General features: G+C 46.6%; 2 protein-coding genes across 6 annotated transcripts in view; one reads left to right on the top strand and one right to left on the bottom strand.

Moving 5' to 3' along the window:
* DNAI1 (dynein axonemal intermediate chain 1) overlaps window positions 1–10,594 on the bottom strand; it is a 70,196-nt gene extending 59,602 nt beyond the window's left edge. For both annotated transcript variants that reach the window (XM_006060455.3, XM_044940203.1), the window contains exon 1: window positions 10,310–10,594. In XM_006060455.3, coding sequence (XP_006060517.2) covers window positions 10,310–10,363 — 54 coding nt within the window. In that variant the 5' untranslated portion in view covers window positions 10,364–10,594. The remainder of the gene's footprint in view (window positions 1–10,309) is intronic.
* A 203-nt stretch (window positions 10,595–10,797) lies between these two features.
* FAM219A (family with sequence similarity 219 member A) overlaps window positions 10,798–13,644 on the top strand; it is a 61,455-nt gene continuing 58,608 nt past the window's right edge. For 2 of the 4 annotated variants that reach the window (XM_025281920.3, XM_025281918.3), the window contains exon 1: window positions 10,803–11,155. In XM_025281920.3, coding sequence (XP_025137705.1) covers window positions 11,096–11,155 — 60 coding nt within the window. In that variant the 5' untranslated portion in view covers window positions 10,803–11,095. Of the gene's footprint in view, window positions 11,156–13,644 lie in introns of all 4 variants that reach the window. The other 2 variants (XM_025281919.3, XM_025281921.3) reach the window with 2 other exon arrangements.

Below are 13,644 nucleotides of genomic sequence, written 5' to 3'. Positions count from 1 at the left end.
AATTTTTTCACTCTCATCAAGAGGCTTTTTAGTTCCTCTTCACTTTCTGCCATAAGGGTGGTGTCATTTGCATATCTGAGGTTATTGACATTATCACACCTTAATTCCATTTACCACCACAACCTCATCTTTGAGGTTGTTGCCACGTATTTTATTTCTGTATACATTATAAGCTTTAGCTTACAGCGGTGTTATTTTTGTTTTAAACAGTCATATGCCTCTTAAGAAAATTAATAGAAGCCCAAAATATCTAGTATTTTATCTTTAGGCCCATATTTACTATTACTAGTACTTTGGGGTTTTCCTACAGGCAGAGCTTCCATCAGGAGTCATTTTCCCTATGCTGAAAGAACTTTTTTTTTTCTTGAAGATTTATTTGGTTGTGTCAGGTCTTAGTTGTTTCCATGCAGAGGTGGGAGAAGAGGGGATTCTTCCCCAACCAGAGATCAGACCCACGTCCCTTCCACTGCAAGGCAAATTCTTAATCTCTGGACCACCAGGGAAGTCCTGCTTTCTGTACTTCTTGTAGTGAAGGTCTGCTGAAGACAAATTTTATCAGTTTTAGTTTATCTGAAAATGTATTTGTAGAAAACTCTTCCTTTTGAGGGATATTTCTGTTGGACATAGAATTCTGGCTTGATGGTAATTTTCTTTCAGTGCATTAGCTATGACATTCCATTGTCTTCTGATTGCTTTTGTTTACAGTGGGAAGTCAGTCATGATCCTATTATTCCATTCTGTGCATTGTGTCATTTTTCTCTGGTTGCTTTCAAGATTTTATTTTTATCCTTGGCATTCAGTTTTTTGATTGTGAACGACCGACCTTTGGTTTTCCTTGATTTATCCTGCTTCGGGCTCATTGAACCTCTGCTAATAATATGTTTTCCACCAAATTTAAGAGATTTTTGACAATTATTTTTTTTAACTACTTTCCCTCTCCTCTTCTTCCTTCTGGGATTCCAGCTACTTGCAAGTTACAGATACAAATATGACATATTCCCACAGGTCACTAAGGTTCTTTATTGTTTCTAATCTTGTTTTTCTCTGTTTTTCAGATTGGATAATTTCAATTTTCCATCTTCATATTTACTATTAGGACTAGCCAATAAATTTTTCATTTCTGATATTTATTTTTCTATTGTTTCCATTTTGGAGGCTTAGATTCCCCATCCTTTAAGTCAATACTTTTTTTAGTTCATAAATTATTTTAACAACTGCTTTCAAGCCATTGCCTACTAATTCCAACATTGGATATCACTGTTATCATGGTGCTCTCCTTTGGATCTCTCTCCCTGAGCCATGATCAAGAAATTGACCCAAGAACTTCCCTGGTAGTCCAGTGGCTAAGACTCCATGTTCCCAGCGCAGGAGGCCCAGGTTCAGTCCCTGGTCAGGCATGATGCAACTAAGAGTTCATGTGCCACAATTAAAGATCCTGCATGCCACAGCTAAAAGAGGGCATATGCTGCAACTAAGGCCCAGTGCAGCCAAAAAAATGAATAAGTATTACCTAATTAATTATACATTTGAAAAAAGAGTTTAAAAAGAGAAGAAACTGACCCAAGGCAGTAAAGCAAAGATAAACATGTAACTCATGTTTTGGTGTTCTCCTTCCCTTAGGATTGGGCGAATACCGAAACCAGCTGCTTCACATATTGTGTCCAGGATTATGGGCTGTTCGTAGTGGGATGGTGAGTCCAGTATGAAATGCTCCATCATGGCCACAATATATTTCCTATGTCAAGGTCTTTAAAAGTTATGCATAGAGTGTGATGTATTTAAAAATTCATTGTAGAAATGTGCTATTAAAAAAAAAAAAACCTCTTAAAGTTAAAGGCTTTTGTAAAGGACAGAACCTTTTGTAATGTAAATATCGGCCCTGAATAGAAGCAACCGGTTGGAAAATATCTGAGGCCCTTTCGGAACAACGTGTGAGAAAGACTTACCAGAAGCAATGTAGAAGTTACTTTCAATAGAGCAGGTTATATCCTGCACAGGAGGAGCCAAGGAAAGACTATATCTCCTTCTAAGGGAAATTGCCCTGCTTCACAGCTTTGGCTCCTTAGAGAGTCATAGGACCTTATCCTCCTTGATACAGCCTAGCGTGAACAGGTAAGCTGGAGACAATCAGATTTCTTCTCCAAGGGTTTGAATTGGGACCACAGAGAGAACTGGTGGAGGGATGTAGACATTTTATGAGACAGAAGAGGCCAGAGTAGCCATGATGAGCTGAAAACACAGTAAGTAATAAGGGAGCTGAAACCATAGAAAAATTGACTGCTTGGGAAATGAAAATAGGGAATGAAATATAGTTGTTAAGAAAAGCAGAGAGGGGACTTCCCTGGGGGTCCAGTGGTTAAGAACCTGCCTTGCAATGCAGGGGATGTGGGTTCAATCCCTGGGCAGGGAACTAAGATCCCACATGTTACAGAGCAACTAAAGCCCATGTGCCACAACTACTGAGACCTTGAGTGACAATGAAAGATCCTGTATGATACAACGAGGATTCCACATGCCTCAACTAAGACCCAGTGCAGGCAAATAAATAAATATTAAAAAGAAGAAGCAAAGTAGAGAAGCTATGAGAGACGTGGAGAAAGAAATTAGTACCAATATCTGTTTCAGAACAAAGAGGTTTCTGAGTGTAATTCTAGGCTATCTATGTATTTATAATATCTACCCACAAACCCCTAAATATACATCTTCCTCTTCACCCATCCCACCTTGTATTCGAGGTAACATAAGTGAGCCTCTATTCTTCGCCACTTACAGAGCTTAGCTAAAGGCACATATATTGTGCCTTACAGTTTTCCAGGCTCATAAAGGGCAGAAGTTGGATAGGCTCAGGCATTCTAGGCAGAGGGAACAGAATCATTAACAAAGATGCAGGGACATGGATCCAAGTGTCTGTCCAGGGATTAGCAGATTTGTCTTATCCATTTGTATTCCAATTTGTTCCAAAGCAAGATTTGAGGCTGAATGTATGACACATGGAAAAAATAAGTAACTGAGAAAATGGATGTCTGATAGGAATAGGAAAAGACGGTTAATATCAGGAGCGGAGTCCCTAAAAAAATTAACAGAATTGGGTGCTTTGACTAAAACAAAGGAGTCATGAGTTGCTTCTTCTGCAGGCCTACAAGGAAAAGTTAGCGTTCAGAGTATTGCAGTACATACCTTTCCATCAGACTTCCAGGGTGGCGCTAGTGATAAAGAACCTCCCTGCCAATGCAGGAGAGGTAAGAGACGTGGGTTCAATCCCTGGGTTAGGAAGATCCCCTGGAAGAGGGCTTGGCAACCCACTCCAGTATTCTTGCCTGGAGAATCCCACAGAGAAACCTGGCAGGCTACAGTCCATAGGGTCACAAAGAGTTGGACATGACTGAAGCGACTTAGCATGTATGCACACACCTTTCCATCAGTCATTATTTACTCACCCACTAATTCATTCAGTCATTATTTATTCATCCAGTATTTATTAAGCATCTACTATGTACCAGATGCTAGGATGGCAGCTAAAGAAGAATAAAAGTTGAGTTGGTCCCACTCCAAGGGTTCTCAAATCTAGGAACTGAGCTAAATGGAAGACATAAACACACTACATAAACCAGAATCCAGAGACTCTTTAAACAGGACAAAGTACTGTAAGACACAAAGCAGTGAAACCAGTTTGATCAACAGCCGTGTTCTTTGCTCACTTCTTCCATACCATTCAGTCTCAGCAATTGGGAAAATTGAACACTCCATACCAATTTCTAGCTGGCAGAAAACAATTTCATATGGCTTGTTCGCAGCTGCAGCCAGAGAACCAAAATTATTCTTCAGCATCTGCTTGCAGGCTGCAAAGCCCAGGGATAAGCACAAGACACCTCTGCTATTATTATTCGACTACCTGGCAAGTACTGAGTACGGTAAATGAGGTGAGGGGTGGGGGATGGGGGTGGAGACCAAGCTCTGGCCTCAAATGCTCCCAGCTGTTCTGTAATCTGATAATTGTGCATGAAAAACCTCAGACCATAACTCCGAAAATAGCATAACTATAATCATAACAAAATGGAATAACCACTGGCAAAATTTATTTTCTAGTTATCACTTCCAGAAGGAGTTCTGTAACACTACTAGGGAAAGCAAAGAGAAAATTCTTTCAACTTCCTGTCACTAAGCCTCTGAATTATCCTCATCTACATCCATCCCTTCCTCCTTTCTCCTTTTCTGTTACAAAGCGGTCCACCTCTTGGCCACAACTGACCCACGTCCATCTCCTCAGACACTTGGTTCTAGTCTTCATTTTATCTCTTTCATCTTCAACTTCTCTCTGTTTCTGCCAGGCAAATAACTTACCTTAGCATTTAACATATTCAAGCCTTAATTTCATCTGAAAAAAAGAAATCCTGTCTACATGGTCTTTATGCCTTCTTAGCTCAATTCAGTCTGCTTTTTATCTCTAAAATTGTTTCCAAGATCTTCAATGACTTCCTAATTATCAAATCCAATGCTGTGTCTAGTTCTTCTCTTCATTAGCAGACGCATCATGACTTACCACATAACCAATAAACACTCTCCTCCCCAGAAGAACATTATTCTTCCTTATTCTCTTGGTCAGTTCTTATCCTACATGTTGGACCTTTTTCCAAACCTTGAATCATGGTGTTCCTTCTAGAAATCTTCCCTGATTCTCCCAGAATCAGTGTTAGGATCGCCAACCACAGGCTTCCACTGTACCCAACGCTACTTCCTCAACTGCATCCCATAGTTCATTTAACAATCATTCGTCAAGAGCTTCTAATGCAATGGCCACTGTGTTAGGAGCTGAGAATACAGCTGTGAGGAAAAACATCCACAGGCCCTGCTCTCAAGGCCTCACAGTCTAATGGGAGAGACATACACTAATAAAATAATTACACAAACAAGTGAATAATTACACCCTGGGATGCATGCTTCAGAAGAGAAGATCACGGACAATGAAACTATAAATATAGAGAAAACTTCATTCTCTTCATTAACAAGGCACAGGCCGTTAAAGTGGCTGTGGGGGCTGCTGTTTGGACCTGAGTCTTGTGAGTGAGTGCAGCGGTGAGGGAGAGAGGGCACAGAGAATGTTCCACAAAGAAGGGACAACAAAGAACCGAAATACAGCAATGACTGGGCACAGTGGTACAAGTGAAGGCTTACACACCCAAGCAGGCCTCAGCCCATATAGGCACCTGAGGGTTTTTGTTTGTTTGTTTGTTTGTTTTACCTGAGGGTTTTTTAAAAAATTGGTCCCTCTTTGGGACTTCCCTCGTGGTCCAGTGGCTAAGACTCCAAGCTCCCAATGCAGGGGGCCAGGGTTCAGTCCCTGGTCAAGGAACTAGATCCCACATGCTGCAACTAAGACCCAGAGCAGCCAAATAAATAATAATAATAATAAATAAGATAAACAATCGGTTCCTCTCCTAAAAGAAGTAGGAAGTCACTGAAGGGTTTTGAGTGGGGGATGACATAATCAGGTTGACAGTTCAAAAAGATCCCTTGGCATGGCACAGAGAATGGATTGGAAGGGACCTGGGTGGATGAGGGGAGTACCGGTGACAAAGCTTGACAAAGCTTTTACAGCCGTCGAGGTGAGAGATGACGGTAGACAGGGCTAACGGGGTGGCTGTGAAGAGGAACAAAGTGATCTGATTCAAGAGATTTAGGAAGTAAAGGGGCAAAATCTCAGATCGAGAGCTTGAAGAAGAGATGAGGATGAGAGTGTAAGGATGTGAGGAAGCAAGGATGACACTGAGAAGGGTCACAAGAGGGAGGAGCTTACTTAGGACAAAGAGAAGTATATCAACTTGCCTTCGATTCTGCTCACCTCCTCCTGTCCTTTCTTCTGTGGATCCCAGGCCTAGTCATCAGACTCAAAATCTCTGAATCATCTAAGACTGTCTTCTGGCCTTGCAACTCTTGCCCACTTACCCCTACCCTCATTACACCTCATCAAGATCAGTATTTCTAAAAGTATTGTCCCAGAGGGGCTTTTGAAGAGATCACACGAAGTGATCCAAAAAGGCAAGACTTTTCTTTGGTTTCTACAGGCAAATGATGCAAAATTCCAGACTTTTGATTTTTTTTTTTTTATGGTAACTGAGTTATAAAAGAGTACTAAAACTTGTTAGTCATAAACTAAAATTAGCCTTTAACTGGAGTTCACAGAAGACTCTAATTCAGTTCTCTGCTGAGGAGTCTGGCTGCCAGGCAATGTTTGGCAACGATGCAAAATTCCTCTTGCATATACAAATGCAGCCAGTTGGAATTCTCGAAATTTTCAGGAAGGACACTCTGTTATTGGGGTATTACCAGTGATGTTTTGAGCTGGTCCTGGTTTATGGTGCCTGACGTTCATGAATTTTAATTACAAATTATGATTCATGGAGCTTCATCATGATCAATTTAATATGCCATGGTTATTTGATTAACCCTCTGGAATAGAGGGGAACATGTCTCTGACCGTATTTCCTGCCACTTTCCTCCTCCCTTCCTTGCTGATCCAGAACATGTGTGAGCAAGCTCCCATCTCAGGAACTTTACACTTACTATGCCCTCTATCAGGAATGCCTTCCCCCCAGAATATCACACAGTTAATTCCTTCAGTGCCTTCAGGTCTTTCTCAAATGTCACTTCTATAAGCCACTGCTTCCCCCTCTCTCCCTCGCCAAACCACTATGTTGAAACCATAATATTCTGGTTCCTGAACTTCCTATTCCTTTCTCTGCCTTATTTTTCTTTAGGACACCCATCATCATCTGACAAACAATATATTTTACTTATTTGTTTATAGACAATTTATCTCCAACTAAAAGATAAGCTCCCTGAGAGCAGGGATTTGTGTTTGTTTTGTTTGTTGCTATATCACCAATGGGCTTCCCTGGTGGCTCAGTGGTAAAGAACCCACCTGCCAATGCAGGAGACACAGGTTCAATCCCTGGGTCAGGAAGATCCCCTGAAGAAGGAACCCCCTGAAATGGCAACCCGTTCCAGTATTCTTGCCTGGGAAATCCATGCACAGAGAAGCCTGATAGACTATAGTCCATGGGGTTCCAAAAGAATCCGACACAATTTAGTGACTAAACAACAACAACAAATATCATCAATACCTAGAACATTACCTGGCATATAGTAGGTGCTCAATAAATAATTGTTGAATGAGAATATTTATATCAGCATTTTTGTCCTCAATTTCCAACACCCAGCTCTTAAAACATGGGTATATATATTTCAAATCTGAACCATTCACAGCCTTACTACCAAAGCAGATATAAATATAAACCCAGAAAATTGCGCTTCTACAGTCACAGTTCCTTGTTATCACTCCCCACCAGTCTCCCCATCCAAGGCTCACCCTTTTCTATCCTTCAAACTCACCCAGATCAAAATTTCCAAACGACAATTGGAAGCATTCAGAATTCATATTCCACCCATTTTCAGGATTTAATATATTCCAGGGATTGTGCTAGGTTCAGGGGAATCAGCAATGAATGAGACAGACATGATCCTTGACATCAGAGTTTACAGTCTAGTGGGGATATCACTACATTCTGCCTCCAGAAAGGGACCTTAACCCTTAATAGGAGAATATGCTGGGCAAACTGAGATGTGATGTATGAACAGGAGATTAAGGAGAGATTTGGGGCAGGTTGGCTTGGGGCAGGTTGGCATGGGGCAGGTGGTAGCAGACAGAAAAGACTGTACCAAGCAATCAGAGGAAATAGCAGTGTCAAAGGCTTAGAGGAGAACAACAGCGTGGATGTCATTTTCCAGGAAGTAAGGGCAGTTCAGGTGTGCTGGAACTGAGGAATCTTCACAGAGCAACGATGAGATCTGAAGTCAGGTGGGTAGCAAAGGTTAGACCTGCCAAGGCCTTCTAGGCCATACAAAGACACTGGACTTTTGGGACTTTATTCTGAGAGCAAAAGGGAGTCAATAGAAGACTTGATCACTGACACAAACAATGGAGTTTAAATTCTTCTCCGTCCCCTGACAAATCCAATCCTGACCTTCCCTCTCCACTGCAGGCCTCCAAGTCATGGCTGCCTCCTTCCTGAAGCGTCTCTGCTGCTCCAACCTGCATACCTCTCTCCCTTTCAACCCCAGGGATTACATCCTCCCTTATCTTTATATGCCTTTGTTCTGTCTCCCCCACAGGCCTGAGTTTCCAGAGGACAGGGACTTCTCAAGTTTCTCTAGGTTGTCCCACACCCAATTCACAACTGACCTAGGCTACAGGCCTCATGGGGACAAAAGAGTGATGAATATAACCTAGCACAACCCAGCTCTGCTCACATCCCACATAAGTATATTTATCCTGTTCTAAAACAACCCTTCCTTCCAAAGCAGCAGCACTGATGTGTGCAAGGCTGGTTGACCCACGTTTCTGTCTCCTGTTTGCTGTCACCTCTCTCCACTCTCAGTTTACCTAAAACCTCTAATATCTCCCCTAATGGACTGGAGAAACTGATTCCCAAGCTTGTTCAAACCCCTAGAAAAATCCAATCTGTAGTTGACAGAAGCAGATTAGTAATTACTTGGGGCTAGGAAGTTGGGGAGAATGGACTGGGATGAGGTACAAGGAAACTTTAGAGAGTAGAGGAAATGTGTTATATCTTTATTGTGGTAGTGATTCACAACTGTATAACTTTGTAAAACCTGTCAACATATACAACTAAAATGGTCCATTTTGTTGTATGTGAACCAGTCCTCAGCAATGCCAAATTTAAAACAAACTGCATGTAAATTAAGGTCAGTAGCCCCAAGGACAGTACGAGCTTCAAAACACAGTTCAACCCTGACATAAAACTAGGGCAAGGCCATATGGGAAAAGCAGCCTTTCCATGGTTGCAGAGATCTAAGAATGGTAGGCACACCTGCTATGGAAGTCCAGGTGAAAGAAGCAAAGGAGACCAGGCAAGTAATATGGAGGGGTGCGTGCTCAGTCGCTTAGACGTGTCTGACTCTTTGCCACTCCATGGACTGTAACCTGCCAGGCTCCTCCATCCATGGAATTATCTGGGCAAGAATACTGGAACAGGTTGCCATTTCCTACTCCAGGGGATATTCCCGACCCAGCAATCAAACCTGAGTTTCCTGCATCTCCTGCATTTGCAGGCAGATTCTTTACCACTATGCCACCTGGGAAACCCAATAGAGAGGAAGCCAGACCCAAATATGTAAAGTCATAAACAGCATGCACACAGATACGGTCTCCAAATCTCAAAATACCTAGGCCTGAGATATTATTTAAGAATAAATAAATAGGAGCCCTGCCTCACAAAGAAAGAAACTGCATATTAATTGTAAGATGATAATTCGTAAAGTGAAAGTGAAGTGAAAGTCGCTCAGTCCTGTCTGCCTCTTTGCAACTCCATGGACTATGTATAGAGGCCATGAAATTCTCCAGGCCAGAATACTGCAGTGGGTAGCCTTTCCCTTCTCCAGGGGATCTTCCCAACCTAGGGTCAAACCCAGGTCTCCTGCATTGCAGGTGGATTCTTTACTGACTGAGCTATCAGGGAAGCCCGATAATTCGTAAAGAGTTTGGAAAAAAGTGATCCTTGAAGAACTGAGTGGCTTTGTCACAGAGAGCTCCTCAAGAAGCTGGGCCTTACTTCTCCACCCAGGGTGAGCTGGGTGAGTTAAGAAGGGTGACTCTTAGGTTTCCTGTGATAAGAGATGACATCTGTCCAGGTGGCAACAAGGGCAGTCTGGATGGGCCAGTTTGGAGTGTGCAGTGTGTGAAAGGAGATGGGAAAAGAGCTTCTTTCCTCTTTGTCTGAGTGCTCTCTCCTCACAAGTCTCCCAACACAGAAGACCTCAAGCATACCACCCCATATAATCTGTGTCTCCTGTACAGGTCTCCTGCAGTTCAGTGAGCTCCCAAAGGCCGTGTCTCCACCTAGCCCAGCACTGGGCACTCAGCAAAGGACGGGAAAAACAAATTCTTTGGGACAAGACTGTGAGGACAATGAACATATTGGTAAGAGAGAGGGTGGGGGCTTAAGGAGGATGGGCTGATCAGGATGGGTCATGGAGTGAGGGAATGGAATGGTGAAAGGAGGACAAGTGAAAGAGTGGTAGGAAACAGCAGTTCGGGGCAGTGTGGGAGAGGAGGCTAGGATTAGAGGGAGAGAGCAGGACCGGGTCAGAGGTCACTGGGAACACAGGCCAGGAGTCAGGGAGAAAGTCAACAGGGAAAGGAAGATGAAGCGTCAGTAGCAGAGGTATGATCGGTGGTCACTGGCAGCGAAGGTCAGAGGTCATCAAGACAGAGCAGGTTGAGGTGTGTTACCTGCTTACGAGGAGGCTGTTGTTTGTGGGGCATCTTTGAAGAAGCGGGAAGCATCTCAACACTTGGAGCACCTACAAAACGCTCCTCTGCCTGAGGACAAGAAGTTTGTCCGTCCCCTCAATAATGCACAGAAAATCCAGATTCTCTTTCACTTCAGTTCCCAGTCTCAGGGGTTCTTTGGGGACAGCCGACGTTGTGGGTCCTCCGCGCCCTTGCAGAAGGGAATCGTCTCCTCCCTCGACGCGGTTACCCAGCAACTAACCAGCAGCCAAGGCGCAGGCGCCTCTGATGCCCCCTCCCGGCTCGAGGGGAAGGCGGGGCTGGGCGCTCGGGGAACCACCGGCTCCACTAGGCCCCGCCCCGTCAGGCAAGACGACCGGCGGCCGCGCCACTAGAACTCCTGCATGCGGGAGGAGCTCGGTCTCCAGACACCGCCTCCTCATGAATAATGCAGGATTCAGGCGGTGTCCCGGACCCGGAAGTGGAGTTGCCGAGTCACCGCAGTGGCTGAGCTGCTGACAGGAGGCGGCGGCGGAGGAGGAGGCGAGGCAAGACCTGCGGCTTTGCCCGGCCACTGACGCTGTAGCGTTAGGCAAGCCGACCGAGCCACGCCGGCCTCAGCCCGCCTGCAGATCTCCTGCCCTGCGCCTAACCCTCCATCTGCCCGACTGGTCCGGGGAGGCCTAGTCTGCACCACCTACCCGGCACCTGGGGCCGCCGCCCCGCGCGGTCCCCGTCGGCGTCCCCGGCCGCGCCCGGCCCCCGGCCCGCTCGCCCGCCGGCACCATGATGGAGGAGATCGACCGGTTCCAGGTGCCCACCGCGCACTCGGAGATGCAGCCGCTGGTGAGGGGGAGGGCGGCGGGCTGGCCAGGGCCGGGAGGGGGCGCTGCCGGAGGGGGAGGGAGGGAGTCAAGCCTTGGGGACTGTGCGGACTCCTCGGATGGGGTAGAGAGCCAAGAAAACGCATCGCTGGGGGAGGGGGACTTGTAGGACGAGAAAACCGTGGGAGAACGTGTGGGATGACAGCAAAGGGGCCTGTAAGGGCGGAGAGCACTGTCAGCGGAGGCAGGCCGAGGGAGCTACGCGGAGCGCCGTCGGATGGAACCGAGCAGGGGCACAGTGGTGCACAACGTTAGTGGAGGCCCATAGCGGGGAAAGGAAGGGAACTGTCACGGGGCACCGCCGGAGGCAGGCTCAGGGGCCGAGGATGGGAGGTAGGGAGGCGTTTAGACCTAGAGGCCTGTGATGCTCAGAGCGGGGGAGGGGGCCAGGAGCAGTCAGCCTGAGGGACGCGAATAGGTTTGTAGAGGAGGAGGGGCCTGCCCGACAGTTCACTGGCAATGGGTGGGAACGCGGGGCCCGGGCCGAGGACCGGTAGGGGGACGGTGTCCATGCAGGCCCCGGGAATTCGGTTCTTCTCCGGACGAGAGTGCACGCAATCTAGGCTGGGGATGCAGGAGCCGGGAAGAAGAGAGCACGGCGGCGAGATGGAGAATCCAGGGCTCAGATGAAAGAGCTCGGAACCGGCGGGAGAGGGGGCGGGGCCGCACAGGAGCCGCCTGTGCCCACCGGTTCGGAAGAGCCCGAAGCATCCTAGGCCTACGTGCTGGGAGTCCTTGCTGGGCTCCGATCCTGCCCGCGGGTCCGGGAGTCAGGGAAGAATGATGTCATCGCTGCCGGCGCGGAGGGGATGGAAGGGGGAGGGCCGTGCACGGAGGCTGGCCTGGGAGAGACCATTCCCACTGGCGTCGGCTCCCCGTGTATACCTGTCTGGCTTGTACATTTGCCTGGGGAGACACGCTGAGGCCTAGAGGCGGCGTCTCTCCCACTGGTTTAGGGAGAGGGAGAAGGAGGGGAGTGCCTCGGCTCTGTTCGCTTTGCTTTTCCTTCTTTCCCACTTGGAGTCCGGGTGGGAGCTGGAAGGAGGCAAGCCAGGCCGAGAATCTGAAGGTGTGGGTGCGGTATTCTCTGAGCTCAGCTGGAGCTGAACAGAGCTCTCCAAGTCTTGAAGCTCTGGGGTTCCTAACCCTCTCCCCTCTGTGTTAAGTGAAGGCGAGGAACAGATTCTGCCTTTCCCACCCCCCCACCCCCCCCCCTCCCACCCCGGCCCTGGCTGACAGATGTGCTTTGTGGCTTTCTGAGCAAGTAATGTGTCCATTACAGCAGCCAAGACAGACCTTGACAGGGACCCATGACCTACTCTAAGCCACACCTTTTGGAGATGGTAGAGGGAATCATTAGAGGCCACCTGGCAGGAGATGTGTCGTTTTTTCCTCCTTTCCTGATGACTTAGTTCTAGGAGCCCAAACAGAGAAGTTCTACAGAAGTGTACAATATTAAACAGGGGAAAGAGATGCTGATGGACTTTTTCCCTAGCCTGATGCCATTATTGGATTGTTTGAGGGCTAGAAAATCCTGGTAAGAAGTCTGTCCCATAAACCTGAAGAACTTCAGGCTGGGCTAAGAGAATGTTCCTTTCTGGATTATCCTTCCAGCCAATCTAACTTGTCAAGCTAGACCGCCCTTCCAGTTTTTATCTAAGCAAAAATCAAAAGGAGGGCAGATGAAGGAGCAGAGGAAGAGATCTAAGGCATCAGAAGAGAGCAATGAATTGGTTCTTGCCTCCTATCTGGGATTCCTAAGATGGGAGGCAATAGCTGTTTTCCAGGGAGTGGGGAGAAGGAAGGGGTCACCAGGCTCCCCAGTTGTCCCTGGTGCCTCTGTTATTGAATGAAGTTATCAACGATGGTTTGTTTGAGTGAGTAGTGGCCTCAAAAGACTTCTGAACTACTTCTGGTCTTTGTGGCTCCAGAGTAGGAGTGCTTCTGGCAAGGAGGCAGTTATCAGAAAAGCTCTGACTGACTTCAGACTCTCTTCTTTAAGGCTAAAGGAGCACTTCTCCGCAAGAGGATACTTTGTTGAGGCTGAATCTTATGGAAACAGCAATATAGTCATCCCTCATTTAGGGGTCATAGCCATTGCCCTGCATGTCTCTACCTCCCCATCTCTGTTCCCATGTCAAAGTTGAGGATTCCTAGAACTCCTTGAGCTTCCCAGGTGGCACTAGCGGTATAGAACCTGTCTGCCAATCCAGAAGACATGAGACGTGGGTTTGATCCCTGGAGAAGGGCATGGCAACCCACTTCAGTGTTCTTGCCTGGAGAACCTCCATGAACAGAGGAGCCTGATGGGCTACAGTCCATGGGGTTGCAAAGAGTCAGACACAACTGAAGCGACTTAGCACGCATGCACACACTCACAGAACTCCTTAAGTGCTCTTTGTGCTATTGAGACCAATAGAATCTTGTGTGAAGTTTCCCCAAGAGTCTTCA

This window comes from Bubalus bubalis, chromosome 3 (genome assembly GCF_019923935.1).
Source record: "Bubalus bubalis isolate 160015118507 breed Murrah chromosome 3, NDDB_SH_1, whole genome shotgun sequence".
In the NCBI taxonomy this organism is placed as follows: domain Eukaryota; kingdom Metazoa; phylum Chordata; class Mammalia; order Artiodactyla; family Bovidae; genus Bubalus; species Bubalus bubalis.
Note: the sequence above shows the minus strand (reverse complement) of the source record. Positions and strands in the feature narration are given on the sequence as shown.